Source organism: Pteronotus mesoamericanus, unplaced genomic scaffold (genome assembly GCF_021234165.1).
Source record: "Pteronotus mesoamericanus isolate MK-2021 breed Mesoamerican mustached bat unplaced genomic scaffold, CSHL_Meso_final contig_1, whole genome shotgun sequence".
NCBI lineage: Eukaryota > Metazoa > Chordata > Mammalia > Chiroptera > Mormoopidae > Pteronotus > Pteronotus mesoamericanus.
Window position 1 is genome coordinate 4,672,133 of NW_026554998.1, and position 17,468 is coordinate 4,689,600.

General features: G+C 69.0%; 1 protein-coding gene across 2 annotated transcripts; it reads left to right on the forward strand.

Annotated features, from left to right (window-relative positions):
• Positions 1-361: 361 nt before the first annotated feature.
• On the forward strand, positions 362-17,259 carry PDGFA (platelet derived growth factor subunit A). Of its 2 annotated transcripts, XM_054566620.1 has the most exons (7): positions 362-578; positions 1,995-2,091; positions 6,354-6,458; positions 8,559-8,746; positions 14,364-14,490; positions 14,886-14,953; positions 16,512-17,259. In XM_054566620.1, the coding sequence occupies exons 1-6, from the start codon at positions 516-518 to the stop codon at positions 14,939-14,941; spliced, it is 636 nt and encodes a 211-aa protein (XP_054422595.1). In that variant the 5' UTR covers positions 362-515; the 3' UTR covers positions 14,942-14,953; positions 16,512-17,259. The 2 variants fall into 2 exon arrangements, with proteins under 2 accessions (XP_054422595.1, XP_054422651.1); XM_054566676.1 differs by lacking the exon at positions 14,886-14,953.
• Positions 17,260-17,468: the final 209 nt, after the last annotated feature.

The following is a 17,468-nucleotide window of genomic DNA, read 5'->3' on the forward strand; positions in this document are numbered from 1 at the left end:
AGAGCGCGAGCCCGAGGCCGGGGCCTGGCCGGGCGTCCAGACAGGTGATGGTTGGTGGTGGTGGTGGTGCGGCGGCGGCTCCAGCCTCGCTCCAGGCTCCCTCTCGGGGCTGACGCCCGCAAACGTGCAGAATTACCGGCCAGGTCGCTCCTAAAGCCTGCGCCGGGGAGCGAGCACGGCGGCGGCCAGCACCGGGAACGCACCAAGGAAGAGGCCCAGCCCCCGCCCTCCTCCCCTTCCGTCCCCACCCCCTACCCGGCAGCCCAGGAGGCTCCCGGCGCGACGGGTGCGGCGGGCGCGCACTCCCTGCTCCTCCTCCTCGCTGGCGCTGCCTGCCTCTCTGCACTCGTTGCTCGCGCCGGGCGCGCTCCACCGGCTCGCTGCTCTCCGCGCCACCCTCCTCCGGGCCGCGCTCCCTGAGGGATGGTACTGAATTTCGCCAGCACAGGAGCCCGGCTGGAGTGCCCGCCCCGCGGCCTCGCCTCCTCGCCGAGCCGCCAGCGCCTCGGGACGCGATGAGGACCTGGGCTTGCCTGCTGATTCTCGGCTGCGGATACCTCGCCCATGCCCTGGCCGAGGTGGGTGCCATCCCCGCGCCCCGTCCCCTCTCCGACTGCCCGGGCGCACGCCCCCTGCGGCCCCGGGAGGGCCGGGGCGCCCAGGGCTCAGGCTCTGCAGAGCGTGTTTTGGTCTCTGTCAGGGTGGTCGGTTTTAAAATGTTCACAACTGGGTTTTATTTTCTGCCATGCCTAAGTGTGTCTGGTGAGTTTCCAGCGTGTTGCGTCGCTCTGCCGAGCGGGGACGGAGTGGTGGCGGGGTGGACGAGTGGGGAGAAACTTCGGGGGGCGCGGGCTCCCTCCGGGGAGTGAACCCGGGTGCGGCCGGCAATGCAGCACCGGGGGCGGGGAGCGCGGAAGGGGGTGTGTGTGAGCCGGCGGAGCCCGGGGAGGGGCCGCACGGAGGATAAACAGGTAGGGCCCCCGGCGGCCGGGGCGGGCGGCGCGGAGCCACAGCTTTGCGTACCCGGTCCCCAAGCCCGACGGGGCTGCTGGGCCGGCGCAGTCCCCCGCCCGGGGCCTGCTTACAGGTGGCTGAGTGAGGCGGGCCGGCCGGGCCGGGCAGGCGCCCTCGCCCCTCCACCGCCCGCGCCCCTCCCCCTCGCCCCCCATCTCAAACCCCGAACCTCTGGGAGCTCACTGTGAGGAATGGCTTTCTGCAGCCCCCGTCGTGGGAACTTAGCGCCTGAGACCCCTCAGCGACCTCCGACTCCCTTTAAAATCCTGGAAGGACTGGGGGGAGGCCGAGCGGAGAGGGTTGCCCGGGCAGGGACCGGGAGCCGTGAGCGGTGGAGGTTTAACCCTCCCGTTCCCTGCAGCCGCCCGCTGGGTTCGGGGTGTCCCTTCGGCGCTAGGGCCGCGGCTGGGCCGGAGCGGGGTGGGGCGCCCGTGGGTGGGTGTGCGCGCGTGCGCCTGTGGGGGAGACGGGGAGACCCTCTCCCCCGCAGGTTCTCCCCGGGTTCCGGGGTGTGAAATTGGAGCCCCTGGGTAGATTAAAGTGTTGGGGCTACCGTGCCTCGGTCGCCGATCCGTGACGCATTTCAACTTGATCTTTCTGCATGTTGATTTCACTATTAAATCAGAAACTCGCCGGGCCCTTCGCCGCCCCCAGACCGCCTGTAACTGACACCCCAGGCAGAGGGGCTGGAGGGGGGGGCTTTTGTTTGAAAATTTAAAGGTGGGGCGGGCTCTCCTCCCGCCCGCCCCCCGCCCCTGCGAAGGGCAGGCATGGATGGGGACGGAGGATTTGGGGTCTCACTCCGCCCCACTCCCGGCCTCCGGCGACGGCGTGGCCCGGGCGCGGGGTCGGGTGGCTTTTCGTGCTCGGTGCCCGCGTGGGGCGCGCCCGGGGGCCACCCCGGTGGGGACCCCGCGCGTTGGGAAGGGGGTGCGAGCGGGCTGGGGCCGCGGGCGCTGACCGTGTGGCTCTGCTTGCAGGAAGCCGAGATCCCCCGCGAGGTAATTGAGAGGCTGGCGCACAGTCAGATCCACAGCATCCGGGACCTCCAGCGACTCCTGGAGATAGACTCCGTAGGTAAATCGCGCCCCTTCCCTCGCGCGCGGGGTGGGCGCGGGCCGGCCGGGAGGCCGGCGGGGAGTGCGCCCCGCGCCCCTCCTGCGTGTGGGCCGGGCTCCGCAGGAGCGCACCGAAAGGTCAGAATCCAATCCCGGGCCATAAAAGCCCAGGCGGATGAGTCAGGAGTTTCTCTTCCAATCACCACTTTCTCTCTCCGGGGCGGCCAGGGCCGCACGCTAGCCCGGGGATTGTTTTGCGTGTAAGGACTATGCCGCGTGTGTCACAGAAAGTTCAGCCGCAGAGAGGGCGCCGGTGCCCCGGCCAGGTGCGCCCGCTCGAGGCCTGCCCTCCAGCCCGGGGCGGGGCGGGAGCCACGCCAGGCCCGGGCGCAGGGCCTGGAGGGCGCGGGAGGGGCACGTGCCCCTTTCTGGTGGCCGGAGGCGCGCTCTTCTCTCTTTTCACAAGGCAATAAAAAGGCGCGCCTCGGACACGTCTGCTGCGCGGGGACTATTTCGGGGCTCGCCCTCGGCCTCTGGGGGCCCCGCCACTTCAGACGAGTCTATTTGTGAAGCCGAGTGTGGAAGCCCTGGGGTGTCTGCGGCAGAGTTGGACGCGGCCTGAGGTCGTGGGGACCCAGGGCGGCTTGCGAGGAGCCGGGTGGCTTTGCTGGGGGGTGGGCCGGAGGGAGCCCCTTGCTGGAGGAGCTCGGGAATTCTGACCCACGCATGAGTGGCGTGGGAACTCTGGTGTGTCCGCGTTAGCTGGGGAAACACGCGTAGGAGAAACCTCGCTATCGACCGGTGAAGTGCGGCCCCGAAATGAACTTGTTCAGGGGGGTGGCCGGGTGGGACAGCCAGCGGAAAGGAGACTTCTCACCGCAAACTGTCCCGCAAGAGGCGTGGGGGTGGGGCAATTAAGGGAAATCACAAGGTCTGGCCACTTGGAAATTTGTACCTAATTATGGTGGTGGCGAGGCCTGGAGGGCTTTCATTCCCTGCCAAGACCGTCTTCTGTGGAGGCCAGCGATTCTGTGGTTTCTTGACCCAGGAAATCCTTTGCTGATCCTTATCGGGCAGGGGGTAGAGTTTCACTCGGAGATCAGAGCTGGGCGGGTTTTTATCTGCCCCTTGGTGTGCAGTCCTGGGAGAAGGGTTTGTTTTTGGTGAGCTGGGAAAGCGCTCGCCTGCACTCTGCAGGCCCCTGTGGACCCGGGGCGTGGGGAGGGTTCGGGGGCGTGGGGAGACGGCCTCCCGAGAGGAGGAGGTTCCGCAGAAGAGCGGCCTGTGAAGGGCAGGGCCTCCCTGCGGGACGGCTTTGGGAGCCGCGGGAAATGGGCCATCGGCTTTCTGCTGGGACCATTCTTATTCCGGCCTTTGCAGGCCCGCCTCCCCCTCCCCCACCCGCCCGTCGGTGGCTTTTAGCTCCACCTCTGCCGCCCTGGGGCCGGTATTCCTGGCCTGGGGGCTCTGGGCCCAGAGCCTCTGGGAGGTGAGAGGGGCCTAAACCAAGAGGCCGGGATGCACCAGCCCGTTCTCAGCTGGTTTCAAATTGCCCCTCGTAAAAGGCCCCAGAAGCTGCCTCCCTCCCGCCCCAGGGAGTGGGAGGGGCCGCACCTGCCCTGGGCCCGCCTCGCCGGGATTGTAGGACCCCGCGCCCCGTGCCCGGGGGACCGTGGGCGAGGACCGAGGGAGGGAGGCCTTCCTTCCTTGCTCACCACCTTGTCCCTCGTGCTTGTGCCACCCCTCCCCCCAAAGTGTCTGTCCGGGCTCCCTCCCCTCTCACAGACATGGAAGCCGAAAACCAGAGGAGACCCGGTCGCTGGCCTGAGCGGAGGCGTCGCACCTGTTGCCTCCACAGCCTGTCTGGGGGGCTCTTCCCCTCCAAGCCTGCCCCCCGCCCCGCAGGCTGCTGCTAGGGGAGGCTGAGCAGCTGTGGCGCATCCAGCTGCCCTGCCGGCCCCGGGCTCCCCCCAGGTCCCGGTACAGGTCTGTCTGGGCCAGGAAGGAAGGGCTGGGTGCTGAGCAACCCCAGGACAGCCTCCTGCCTTTGTGAGCAGAGCCCAAGGGGGCCCTTCCAGGTGGACCCGGGTGGGAGGCCGACGCCCTGGGAACAGGCTTTTCCAGCCGTGGCTTCTCCCTGTGTGGGCGGAGCCTTGTGATTGGCAGGTGGGGGTCCGGACCGCATTCCCCCTTTGGCCGCGAGACACTGAGCCCGCACCCTCCTCGGTGTGGCTGGGTTCCCGCCCCGGGACTGTGCGCCAGGGAGCGTGTGGAGGGGGCGGTTTTCCACGGGCTGTGGAGCTGGGCCTGTGTGTCCAGCGCGAGGAGAGCAAAGCCGTCGCGCGCGGTGGCCGCGGCCACGGGAGCTTTGTTCTCCCAGATGCCTGGCTCAGGGCCCGCGGGTCACCGAGTGAGCGAGACGCACGTGTCCCGCACGTGTCCCGTCTTGGGCCGTGAGCGCTCGCCGGGACTGGTGGCGGGAGGCCTTCTGCCAGGCTGGTGGCCACGTAGGCCTCTGCACAGAAGACACAGGGAGCCACTTGGCTAGCGGTCCCGGGGCAGCAGCAGGGTGACCGGCGGGTCTCCCGTACGTCCCGCTGGCCACGGGAGGGAGGCGGCGTCCTGGCCGGCGTGCTGACCACCCGTCTTGAGGGGGCCGAGGGTGGGCTTGTTTGACCAGAAGCTGTCTCTGCTCTGTCTCTCGTCTCCACAGCCGGGTCGGGTTTCAGCCGGTGGGCCACCGGGAGGCGCATTGTCCTCTGTCTGTGAGGCAGGAGGAGGCCTGGGGCCCCGAGCGCTTGCTGCAGCTCTGGCTGCGTCGCGTGGGCCTCAGTGTCCTCGCGCTGAGGGAGGTTGGGTGCCCGTGGTGTACGCGGGACGGGACGGGGTGGGGGGCGGTCGGGGGAAGGCAGGCAGCGCCGGGCTGCAGGGCGGCAGCGGGCAGTGCGAGTCGGCATCTCTGAATTGTCTCTCAGAGCCGAGCTCGAGCTCGGAGCAGCTGCCCTTTGGTGTGGCGGCGGCAAGATGGCCTCGACCAGGACGTGACTCATAAATGTCACTTTCTCGAGAAGAAGTGCTTCTTGTAACAGTTGGTGGATGGGACGTTCTGGTTGCATGAGGAGCTCTGTTCTGATCTTATTTTGGGTCTCAAAAAAACAGTGGCAGTGGAACATTGAGTCATTTTAAGTGAAGAGTTGGGTTCCACTCCGACTTCGGAAACAGCGCAGCGTTTGCCGTTTGCAGTTTCCCTTCAGACCCCGCGGGCAGTCACGGGGGGGCTGGGGAGGGGCCGGTCGCCCTTGGGGGGGGCGGCGGCACACGGGGTCTTCGCACAGTGGCTGGCGCGCCTGCCTCCTAGAGCACGTCTTCCGGGGACCCTTGGCTCCTGGTTCTCTCCTGGGGAGGCCAGAGGGAGGGGGAGCCATAGGAGCGGCCGCCCAGCTGGGTCTGGGACAAGGGCGGGCAGCGAGGCCGGGCAGCGAGGCCGGGCGGGCCAGCCCCTCTGTGCAGCTGCGGGAAGCGTCGGGGGCGCGTGCTCCTTCCCCCCCACCCCGTTCCCGAGGAGAGGCTGGGAGTGTGGGGCGGGGCTCTGGCCAGCCCGGGGGCCTAGGGTGCAGCGGGTCGCAGTGCCCGGCGGCTTGGCCCCTGATCGCGGCCCTGACGGGCCTGGTGGCCAAGGCCCTTCCCTCTGTCCGTCACGAGGCCTTTCAGTCTCAGCCCTGCGGCTTCTCCTCGTGCACCCCAAGTGCGACGCCTCATTTCCCTCTTGGGTTCTCGGGGTCCCCCCAGCCCCCGGGTGGACGGGCTTCAGGACGGGTGGGGTTTGGCGGGCAGCCCGCTGTCCGGCTTCGAGGGTTAGGACGCTGCCTCAGGCTTGGTGCAGCAAGGGGCAGGTCCCGCTGCGCCGCCGCCTGGGTCCTTGGTCCAGCCCCGTTGGTTCTGGGCCATGTGGACCTGGGGGGCTTCCCCGCCCGGCTCAGCCCTGGCCTGGGCTTCCTGGGGGAGGCAGCTGGAGGAGACCCCGCAGGCCCTGCACAGCCCACCGCTCTGCTGCGAGGTGCTTGGGGCATCCGTGCAGGCTCTGTGGGGTGTTTCCGGCAGCTGGGAGGGGAGCCTTCCACCCTCTGCACCTCTGGAAACTCCCCATGTGGGAATGGGGGGGTCTCCCAGGGGACCCCTCTGCCGTGGGGAGTGAGGGCAGGGCGGAGCTGCAGGAATAGCTGTGGTCAGGTGGGGGGGCCAGCTGGTCAGCTGGTCACCATTTCTTCTTTGTACCTGTAGGGGCTGAGGATGCTCTGGAAAGCGGCCTGAGAGCCCACGGGGGCCACGCCACCAAGCGCGCACCTGAGAGGCGGCCCGTGCCCGTTCGGAGGAAGCGGAGCATTGGTGAGCTGGGGGCTGGGGGCTGGGGAGGGGCCTCGGGCCTCCTCCTCCCCTTCCTCCTGCAGACAAAGGCCCAGCCTGCTCAGGGGCTCCTCCCTCCTGCAGGGGTGTCTCCCTACCCTGGCCTGGCCCTGCCGAGAACCCCTGGAGAGGGAGCCGTCATAAATTCCTTAAGTGCCGGTCTTGTCGGGGCCTGCTCTCGAGGAGGCCTCGCGGGGAGACGGCGCGTTTCATTTCCAGCCTGTCCTGTGGAGTGCAGGGCGCTCCTGGCTGCGAGCCGCAGGCCGGGCGCAGCCGCGCGCAGCCGCGCGGAGCCCAGCAGGCTGCTCCCAGCGGCCCCCTCCCCGCGCCCCCTCCCCGCCGGGCGCCGCTCCGAGGGCTCCACCTCCGAGCGGTTTGGGGGTGTTGGTTCTTGTCCCTCCCGCCAAGCAGCCCAGGTCTGCCAGCTGGTGGGGCTCGGAGGGGCTCTGCTCCTTCTCGCTCTGGGGGCGCCGTTTGGGGTGTGGGCCGTCCAGCCCCTTGCCGTCCCGAGGGTCTCGCCTGCGTCCTGCGGCTGCTGCCTGTGAGCCCCGACTGCACTCGGGCAGGTGGCTTTGGTTTCCTCTGAGGAGATGGGTCTCGTAGCTTCTCCCTCTGTGCACGGGCAGGCGTGGGGGTCCCCGCTCCACCGGCGGATTTACTGTTGGGCCGTACCGGTCACGTCCTTCGGCCAGTCGCGAAGGGCAGGCCCCCTCCAGGGGGAATCCTCTGTGAGTCCTGTCCCACTCCATGCTGGGGGGGCAGTCCTGACAAATTACGAGTCTGGACCCAAGGCCCCTCCCTGGCTCCACCCGTGAGTCCACTCAGCCCGGCTCTGCAGGCCCCTCTGCCTGGCGGGTGCTGGGCTGGGGCAGCTGCTTCCCTCCGGGCACAGCCCGACCGCCAGCAGCCGGGCTTCCCGGGTTGGTGGCTTGTTCTTGGGGGTGCAGCGTCCCCGCTGGGTCTCCCAGGGCTCTCAGGAGGTATTTTCCCTCCAGATCAGAAGGGGAACCCCCCACCCCGGCCCCCGGGTGAAGGCAGAGTGTGTGGTCCTTTAGCTGCATCTCGGGCCCCTCTTCTGCGCAGAGGCTGGCGCCCGCTCCGGGCCTCCGTGTGAGAGTGAGGGGCGTGTCGGCGCGGCGGGGGCCCTCCCTGCCCAGGACGGGACAGGGTCCTTCAGCCCCGGCGCTGGGGCCCCGGGGCCCTGGGTGTTGCCGGGACAGCGGCTTCGCTGCCGGCCGGGCGCCCCGGGTGCGTGTCGGGGCCGCGGGGGGTCCCGGCGGCCGGTTCCCGTGCTGCCGCGTATACGATGCCCAGCAGGGCCCGGAGGCCGTGTGTGGGGGTCCGGGGTGGGCTCCCACCCATTGGTCCGCCCTGGTCTCCCTGGGGAGTTGAGGGCTTCTGGCCAGACGGGTTGGCCTGTGCGGCGGAGTCAGCAGAGAAGAGCCAGCTCCTCCGTGGAGGGGCCCCCGCGGCCCCTGGGCGGCCTCACGGTGACCACGAGGCCCCGTTTCAGGAGCACCCCCCAGGCCTCCTGTGGCGGCTCCGGTCTCGGAGGAGGGGTGCCCCAGAGCCACCTGGGCGCGAGCCCTGGAGCCAGTCACCAGCGCCCGTGTGGGTGCGACCCGGCCTGGAGCAGGGCCTGGCCCTGGGGTCACAGCTGTGCCCAGAGCTGTGTCCCCTTTGTCTGCCCAGCTGTCGCGGCTCTTGGCCTCAGTGTCCCTGCTGTCCCCACCTCCACCGGCCCCACCTGCCGGTCAGCCGGTCTCCATTCTGTCCCCAGCCATGCGCTCCCTGCCCCCCAGGTACACGGGGACTCTGTCCTGTCTCGGCCCAATGTCACGTGGTCCCGTGTCATGGGGTCCCCTTGCCTGGCTATGTCCTCCTCCTGAGGCCCCCGCTGGGTCCTTGAGCCCCTGCTCATCCTGGGACAGCTCAGCGTCGGCCTTTGGGGGGCCCCGGGGTGGCCTGACACCGTCAGCCTCGTTGGAGGAAGGTCCAGCCACTCTTGAGGCCCCGGGGGGCTGGGGGTGCTCCGTGGGGATGGGAGTGGCCTCCACACCCACCAAGGCCCTTTCTCTACAGAGGAAGCTGTCCCTGCTGTCTGCAAGACGAGGACGGTCATTTATGAGATACCTCGTAGCCAAGTGGACCCCACCTCTGCCAACTTTCTGATCTGGCCCCCGTGCGTGGAGGTGAAACGCTGTACCGGCTGCTGCAACACCAGCAGCGTCAAGTGTCAGCCATCCCGCGTGCACCACCGCAGCGTCAAGGTGAGCCCGCCACCCCCGAAGCCACGGGCAGGAGCAGAGCTAGGGAGGGGCGGGGCGAGACGGGCGGGCGGGGCCTAGGGGCTGCGGGTGGGCGGGGCGACTGCTGTCCGTGGGCGGGGCGTAGGGGTGTGGGCAGGCTCAGGGCAGAGGCTGAAGGCGGGGCGCGACGACGTGGGCGGGGCTGCGGGCCGTGGGCCGGCGAGTGCCGAGAGGGTGTCTGGGTTCCCCCCTGCCCCACACAGCCTCGAAGAAAGAAACCTTTCTCGCAGGCACCTTGGTGGGGCTGTGGTGCTTGGCAGGTGGGGTCGGGGTCCTTTCAGCCTGCCCTGCTCCCAAAGCCTCTGCCCAGAGCCCGGGAGGGAGGGAGGCGGTGCCCGGGCGCGCCACCTGCGTGACGGGGACCTGGGTGTGGACCCTAACCTGGGAGTCCCTTGCCCTCCCCGCCGGAGTCCGTGGGGAACGTTCTGCCTCTTCAGGTCACTCTGGGTGGCCGGATCGGGGCTGGCTTTTGGCCCAACAACTGGAAGCTCCTATGGAGACTGCCCTCCCCCACCGCCTCAGTGGCCACATCTGTGAAATGGGTCTGAAGCACAGCGTCAGGCGCCTGGGCTGCGAAGCTCCATGGAGAGCCTGGGGGAGCCTTTCCGTGTCTGGACGTTGGTGCCTGACCAGTCCTTTGCAGAGGGACAGGGTTGGCGGGAGGCCCTGCGGCGTCTCCTGGCTTCTTGGAATGGAGGCTGATGCTGGGGGCCAGTGGCTCCCCTCTGGGCTCCGGGGGGCCGGGACCCTGGCGCGTGGGCCCGTGGGCCTGGGTTGAAGGTGTCTGCCTGGGGGAGCGTTAGAGCTCATTCCTCGGCGGCACATTGTTTCAGACCCTCGGTGCCGCCTCCAGCCCCGCCCCGGGGTGTCTGCCCCGGGGTGGCCGCGGGAGGTGCAGGGGAGCAAGCGTTTTCAGCCGACGACCGCGTAGTGGCGGGGCTGCGGTCACGCGACTGGGCCCTTTAGACCCATCACCGGGACTGGACCTCGGGGGCGTGGCCCCGCCCTGTCTGGGAGCTGAGTGAGCACATTCCACGGCCTCTGCCCCGCCGGCATGGGGGGCACTGGCTGGGGCGCCGGCTCCCTGGGGGCCGGGGGGCCTGACCCAGGCCTCCAGACCGCCAGGAGCAGGAGCTCTGTGCCCGCGTGGGGCAGCTCCACCCCATTTCCCCACCGCCGACCCGCTGCCCCAGGAGGAGCCTGCGGCCCAAGGGGCGAGCCCCGTGCGCCCTGCCCTGGCCCTGCGGGTGGGGTCCCCACTCTGCAGCCGGCTTCCACCCTCAGGGTCTTGTCGTCCTCCCTCGGGGCAGTTTGGGGGCCTCATTAGCCCCGGGAATGTAGGTACCGGAGGTGTTTTTCCCTTGGCACAGGCAGGGGTGCACGAGAGGAGACGGACCCACATATGGGCCCTCAGGGGTCTGAGGGGGGGGCCTGGAGGTATTGAGGGGCTGCAATGAAGGGGGCTCCGGCCTCCAGGGACAGCCCCTGTTCCCCTCCCGCTGCTTCTGCTCGGAGGACCGGGGGTGCCTGGTCCCAGGATGGGCAGCGGTCTGCCTCTGTCTGCGGGTTGATCTGAGCAGGTGGGCGGGGGCCCCCGCGGCCTGGCGGGGGCCCCTTCTGGGGAGGAGGCATCTCTGCCCGGGGTGCAGGTCCCGCAGGCCCAGGGCAGGTGGCGGAGCTGGGCCAGAGCTTCCCCTGTGGGCCTCGTCTGCCCAGACGGGGTCATGGTCAGGCCAAGGGGCGACAGAGGGGCTCCCCCCTGCATCTGGAGGCCAGGTGGCCCGGGCCCACGCCCCACGCTGCTCGGCTTGGACCTCCCGCCTCTTCCCTGCCCGCCCGTCAGAGGGTCGGCAGGGCGACGTCCGGCCCCAGACACGGGGGTTCTGGCAGAGAGAGGGCAAAAGGTCAGTGGGAACAGGAGGCCCATTGTGGAGGCCGGCCGGCGGGGCCAGGCCGACGGCCGCTCCCTTCTCCGTTTGGGGTTGGGGCAGAGCAGGCTCAGGCCTGGGCGGCGGGTGCTGGGCAGGTGCAGGTCCTGGCCGCGGGCGGCACCCCCCTGGTGTCCCGGTCTTTGGGCTCACAAAGGCGTCTCACGAAAGGAGACAAACCCAGGCTGGGCGTGGCCTCCCTGTGGTGGCCGACCCGGGGCCACTGTCTAGTCTGAGCTCGGCCGAGGGCTGCCTGGCGGCCCTGGGCCCTGGGTGTTGGGGCCCCTGGGGCCGGTGGCCACCCTCTCTCCATAGGTGCATGAGGCCGTGGTGTGCGGCGGAGGGCGGGCTCGCCTGCCCTGGGACCTGCGCCCCGGGCCCCCGTGGCAGCACGGCGGGAGCACCCAGAGGCAGGGCCCGCGCACCCCAGGCCCCAGCGTCGCCAGGGCGCGGCCGCCGTCGGGGACAGGCTGGGGGTCGGGGGTCGGGGGTCGGCGGCCCTCACTGGGCTTGCTGTCTGCCCACCAGCCGGCCTCCCTGAGGAGTGCGTCCTTCCACAGCCCCGTGTGCGGGCCGACAGCCAGACCCCGCCGGCCCCCGCCCCTGCCCCTGCCCCCAGGGCCCAAGCCTTGTGGTTAGGCGGGCGGAGGCCGTGACTCTGCAGGTGTCTGCAGTGACTCAGCCCCCGGCCCTGGGCCGGGCGCTCTCTGCAGGGTCCGGGTGCAGGGGCAGCTGTGAGCACCGGACCCCGTGTGCACAGCCCCAGGACCCGCAGGCCGGGGCTCCGCTCTGTCTGAGGGCCCCTTGTGGGCGTGAGCCGAAGCCCATCAGCGGGCGAGCTTGGGCCGCCCCAGTGTCCGGAAGCCAGGACCCGGCTCTGCGCGGCTGGGCGGGCCCCGGACGGGCCTCTGCAGCCTCCGGATGGAGTTAGGGGGGCCCTTTGGAACCCCGTGGCCGTGCGGCATCCGGTGTAGGGCCGGAGAGGGAGGGTGCTCCGGGGTGAAGGCCTCAGGTAAGGCCCCACGTCCCTCCTCGGCCGCAGAGATGCCCCATGCCTGCGTGGGCAGCGCCCCTGTGGTCAGGAGGCCAACACCCGGGGCCGTGGGGCACTGGACGTGGCTTCAGGGGCACTGCCATCAAGCTCAGGAGCCTGGGGTCACTGTTCTTGGGGTCGTGTTGGCCTCTAGCCGGGCGGGGGAGGAGGGCCCCCCTCGCCCCACCTGTCAGCCCAGGGGAGCTTGTCCGCGTGGCCCTAGGGGTTGGCTTCAGCTCTAGATGGCCGTGGGGCGGCTGGGGGTCACGCAGGGACCGCTGCTCCTGGAGCACTGGGCTCCGGGGCCGCCCCCCCGCGGGGACGGACGCCTCCACCTGGGAAGCGCCCCGGTGCAGAGCGCGCTCAGGGCCTCTGCTGCGTCCAGGTCCAGGCCCCCTCCCGGTGAAAGCACCCTGTCGGCTGCCTCGGCGTCCGCCCGGTAGAGTGGCCGTCTCCCGGGGCGCTGAGGCTCCCCGCCCCGCCCGGAGGGGCGGCGCCCCTGTGGTCGCTGACGCAGGCGCCCGCAGGAGCGGGGAGGCGGAATGTCTGTTTTACGAGGTGCCGCCCGGACACTGAGGGGGCGGACGGGACACAGGGACCCCGCTTGGGCTCCGGTGTGGGTCTGGGGACCGAGGTGGCAGGAATGGGGTCCCCTTCTGGGGACCTGGCTAGTGTGGAGGGCACCTCTGAGAATTTAATATTCACAGCACACTCTTGGGGGAAAATGTATCCATTTCCTGGAGCTGGACGTTCAGGAATTCTCGCAGACCAGACGCAGGTGCGTCGTAAATCTCTGTTTGTTTTCCTTTGATAAAAGTGGGCCACGTGAGTGGGGCCGCCGTTCCCAGCCCTGAGTGGCCGGCGCTGTGTGTGTTTTGCGAAGGGGACTGGGCAGGAGGTGTTTCTGGCGCACCCGCCCCGTGCAGCGGAGCCCTCTGCTGCCCAGGGGTCCAGGGTCTCTGCCCAGCCGCGTCCCAGGGCCTGCCCTGCAGAGGAAGCCGGATGAGGCCCCGGGGCCGAGAGCAGGACAACTGCCCGCCTGCCCGGCCCCCGAGTCCCTGACGGAGGTGGAGGGCGGTCTGGGGGCGGCCCTGTGGAGGAGGAGGAGGGTGTGGACAGGGTGCCGGCGGCCCTGTGCCCCTCGGGGGCCTCTCAGGCACACCCATCCAGCGCCCTCAGGGACCCCGCCCCCTCGGGCCGCCCCCTCGGGCCCTGTGTGAAGCCGCGAACTCCGGGGGCCGCTCTGGAAGGTGGCCCAGTCCCCAGTGCGAGGTGCTTGTGCACGAGGGACCTTGTTTATTCCTCGTGACCTTGTGACCCATGCTCCCATTTTAGGAACCACTTAACGCTGCTGGCGGCCGGGTGCCCAGCACCCTTGGCACAGAGGGTCGGCACTGACGCGGCCGAGTTGCCACGGCCAGGCCCGCCTGCTGCGGGCTGGGTCCCCGCTGCTGGACGCCCGGCCTCTGCAGAGCAGCCAGAGGCGGCCGTCCCTCCCTGCCCCTCCCAGCCTCCCGGGTCGGGGTCTTTTGCCCTGAGCCCCCAGCTCGGGATGCCCCCACATGCTTGGGGTGCCACCGGTGGGCTCAGTTTCCCCAGGTGAACAGCAAGGGGATGGACGGAGCAGGTTCCCTGAGGGCTGGGGCCAGAGGGCGTGTCTGCCGGGCACGGGCTCCGGGTGGGGGGTGGGGCCCGCGGAGTGGCGGGGTGGTTCCTCTTGGGGACCAGAGCACAGGCTGTGGGCCTGCGGGGATGCGAGCCCTGGGGCTGTGGGGCGTGGCCAGGGAGCCGGTGTCTGAAGTCTGTCCCTGTCTGTGAACTAGGCGGGGGAAGGGAGGCCCGGCCCCTGGGCGTGCTCACCGGTGGTACCTTAAGTCTGCGGAGCCGCGTGTGCATGTGTGGCTGATGTTCTGAGACAGACACGTGAGCACGTGGACGTCTGTGTACACCCGTGTGGAGGGGGGTCCCCGGACAGGCAGTGGTTTCTTGGGGCCCGGGGGGATCAGGCTTCCAGCTGCCCCTCAGTTTGTGGCCCGGGGCCATTTCCCCCGAAGCCCCTTGGCGGGGGCGGGGGCAAGGCCTCCCACGGGGTGCGGGGCCCAGGGGCTCCCGCCGGCGAAGCCTCCCCGTGGGCGCTGGCCGCCTTGCCCCAACCGAAGAGGCGGCCGGGACGGCCCCGGGTCTCCGCCCACATTTCCTCCCTGTCCCGGGAGACCTGTGGCCTGGTGGCCACAAGACGGCCTCCTGCCTGGGACTCAGGCTGGGGTGGCCTGGCCCAGCGCCTCGGGGGAGTGGGGTCCCGTGGGAGTGCATCCCACCCAGACCCCGGCCGCCTGTTCCCGGGGCCGTGGGCAGGAGAGAGCCGGGGGCCGGGTGAGGAGCGGTGCCGTCCCCCCAACAGCAAGCGCGCGTGGAAGCGCGTTGCTCTCTCCCCTGCCGCCAACCCTCCCCAGCTCCCGCACGCGGGTGGGGGCGATTTTAAGGTAAAACAGGGCACAGACGCTGTCTGAAGCTCGGTTTGCACCAGGCCCTCCTGCCCTCCCGCCGGCAGGGCCGGGGTCCAGGCCCCCCTGGCCTGTGGGCCGGGCGCTCACGGCCGGGTCTCTTGTCCCGGCAGGTGGCCAAGGTGGAGTACGTCCGGAAGAAGCCCAGGCTGAAGGAGGTACAGGTGCGGCTGGAGGAGCACCTGGAGTGCGCGTGCCTGCCCGCCGGCCCGAGCCCGGACCACCGGGAGGAGGAGGCAGGTCAGCAGCCGCGAGGGCGGGGCCGCCCTGGGGTCAGGCAGGGCTTGCTGACCAGACAGCGTGCCCCGCGGACACGCCAGGGGCGTGTGGCCGCCGAGGACGTCGACGCCAGGCGGGCCGAGCCAGGCGGCTCTGGCGAGAGAGGTTTGGGCTGGGGGGTGGGCGGTGGGGGTGCGCTGCACGTCTCCGGCCCCCGCCCCGGGGGAAGGTCGGCGCTGGCCAAGGGGGCCGTGGCCTCCGGCCGCGGGCGGGCTGCCCCGGGGCGGCGCAGCCCCGGGCCGGCGAGGGCCCCGGGACGTGTCTTCCAGCCAGGCGAGCAGCCCGGGTCGCCTTGTTCGGTGCCCACGGGCAGCCTGCCCTTCGGCCTGCTCACCTCCCTGCCCTTCTGTTAACAGGGAGGCGTAGGGAATCAGGTAAAAAGCGGAAAAGGAAAAGGTTAAAACCCACCTAACCCGCCGACCAGGTAGGAGCTGCCGCGGGCGGCCGCGTCCCGCGGGGGGCGGTGCTGTGAGGATCTCGGGCGAATCACCCAGCGAGGACGCGGCCGTGATTGGCCTTGATTGCCCTGCGAGCTTCTGGTGTCTGGCTGGGCTGCGGGTCTCCTGCCCCCCCCCGACTCCCCAACCCCCGCGCACAGAGGCCTGGCCTTGGCCCTTCCGCCCCGGAGGCCCTGCTCTGGCTTGGGTCCTTTCGTTGATCGGTGGGAGGGGCCAGGGCATCCCGTGAATGGAGTGGTTGGGGTTTCCTGGGCAGCAGTGGGATCAGCCTGGGCCGGTTACCTGCCCCATTTGACAGCTGAAAACACCGGCCGAAGGAGATTTCAGTTAAGGGCCATCCAAGGCCGAGTAGATCCTGGGTGAAAATGCTTTGTGAACATTTAGGGCCATTGACCTGAGGTAGGTGTTCACATAGAGACAGAGAGACCATAGCAAGGATGGCAGTTTTGAGGTATCTCCCCAGAGGTACCTCATGGCCCAAAGTGGCTGCTCAAGTTCCAGAAATCACAGCCACACTCCAGGCTGAAAGAAACTGTAAGGTGGGAAGAAGGGTGAAACAACCGCCTTAGAGAAATCCCACCCAGTGACTTTCCTTTCGATCTGATGGGCCAACCCTCAGCAGCAAGGCAGCCTGGGAAGAACAGCCTTTTAGAGAAGCACACTGTTTCCCGGAAGAATAGGGGCTCAGGGCAGCCCCCGCCGCGTGGGGGAGGCGGCTTCAAGCCGTCCCCCATCCTCGGGGCTGGCCTGCCCGGTCCTGGAGAGGCCGTTCCTGGCCCCGGGCACGCGGGAGCCCGTGCATCCAAAACAGTGCTGAGGGCAGTTCCAAGACAGGCGGCCGGGGGCCGGGCGCATCCGTGAGGTCCTCGGGGCGCACGGGGCCACGCGGACGGCCCGAGGGCCTGGTGCGGGGGACGCCACCGTGCGTGTGGGCTCCGACCTCCAGGGGCCACCTGAAGAGAAGGGCCGCAAACGGAGGGGCAGGCGCCTCTGTTCCCTGCCAGCATTCAGGCGCTGGGCCCGTGGGTGTACGAGGGTCGGGGACCCGCGGGCGGGTGGCAGAGGGTAGGCTCTCGGCTCGGAGCGCGGCGTGGCTCCGCCTGGTCGCACAGAGCCCTGGCCGGCCACCCGTCCTCGGCGTTGCCTCAGGGCCCGAGGTGCCTGCCAGAGCTTCAGAAAGCACCTCAAACCCGAGGCCGGAAGAAAGGGGAAGGTGAGGAGAAAGACAACGGAGCCTTTCTGGGCCGCAGCCGCCTCTGTGCTCAGCGGGAGGACTGGCTGGCGCTCGAGCCGGTTCCTCCGTGAGGCACCAGAGCCTCGTCCCAGCCCCAGTCGGGATGGGGCAGAAAGGGTCACCAGCCACGTGCAGTTTGAGAAACGGAACGACACTTCAAATCCTAAGAGTCGACGCCGTGTGTGCGCACGTGCACGTGTGCTCATACGTGTGTGGCGTGCGCCCTCGCGCGGGCCCAGCGCTCGCTCTGGCCCCGCCTCTCAGTGACGTCTCTCTCCTTCTCCCTGCAGATGTGAGGTGAGGATGAGCTAGCAGCCCTTTCCCGGGACATGGATGTACATGGCGTGTTACATTCCTGAACCTACTATGTACGGTGCTTATTGCCAGTGTGCAGTCTTTGTTCTCCTCCGTGAAAAACTGTCTCCACGCACACTCTGGAGAACAAAGAGACAGTATACGTTTGTTTAATGTGACATCAAAGCAAGTATTGTAGCACTCGTGAGACAGTGAGAAGCGGCCCTGTCGAAACAGAGAGCGAGCGAAACCGCAGACACACTGAACTGACTCACAGACTCACCTAAGCGGGCGCGGGGATGGAGGCGCGCCCAGGGGTGGGAGCGCCGGACGCCGCAGCGGATGGACTTCTGTCCAGGGCGGTCGCAGGTGCTTTGGCCGAGGACGCAGACGAGCCTGCTCTTTCCGGAAGACTGACCGGCGCCGCGGCTCCGAGGGGGCGTGCGGGAGCCGAGTGTCTCGGAGACGCCGCGGGACTTCAGAAACCACATCTCCTTGCTGTAGTGTTTCAGTCTATACAGAACCTTCCTGAGAGCCTTAAGTGGGTTTTTTTTTTACACCATAAAGTGATTATTAAGCTTTCCTTTTTACTCTTGGCCTAGCTTTTTTTTTTTTTTTTTTTTAAATTATCTCCCGGACGACGCCGACACCGATAGCACCAGGCCGCTGCACCAGGCAGGCAGTGAGACGGGATTTCCCTCGCAGGACGCAAGCGAATGAGATGTATTAAAATAAACATGGTAAACCCGCCTATGCATCACGTCCTGAATGTTTCTGGCTGTACGTGTCTTCCCCTTGCCCCACCTTATGTTGCTTTTTAATCGAAGCCATTTCGAGAGAACTATGCGTGACCCAATCAAAGGCCGTCCGCCTCCGGTCCCCAGAGCTCCCGCCGGAGGCTGTGGCGCGGCTGTGGGAGGCGGCTCTCGCTGCTGCCTCCTGTGGACACAACC

Bases quoted from the DNA above. Each gene is read 5' to 3' on its own strand.
- PDGFA (XM_054566620.1), top strand. From the start codon at position 516: ATGAGGACCTGGGCTTGCCTGCTGATTCTCGGCTGCGGATACCTCGCC. The intron at 2,092-6,353 runs GTAAATCGCGCC...TTGTACCTGTAG, and splicing joins CCTGGAGATAGACTCCGTAG to GGGCTGAGGATGCTCTGGAA. The intron at 8,747-14,363 runs GTGAGCCCGCCA...TTGTCCCGGCAG, and splicing joins TGCACCACCGCAGCGTCAAG to GTGGCCAAGGTGGAGTACGT.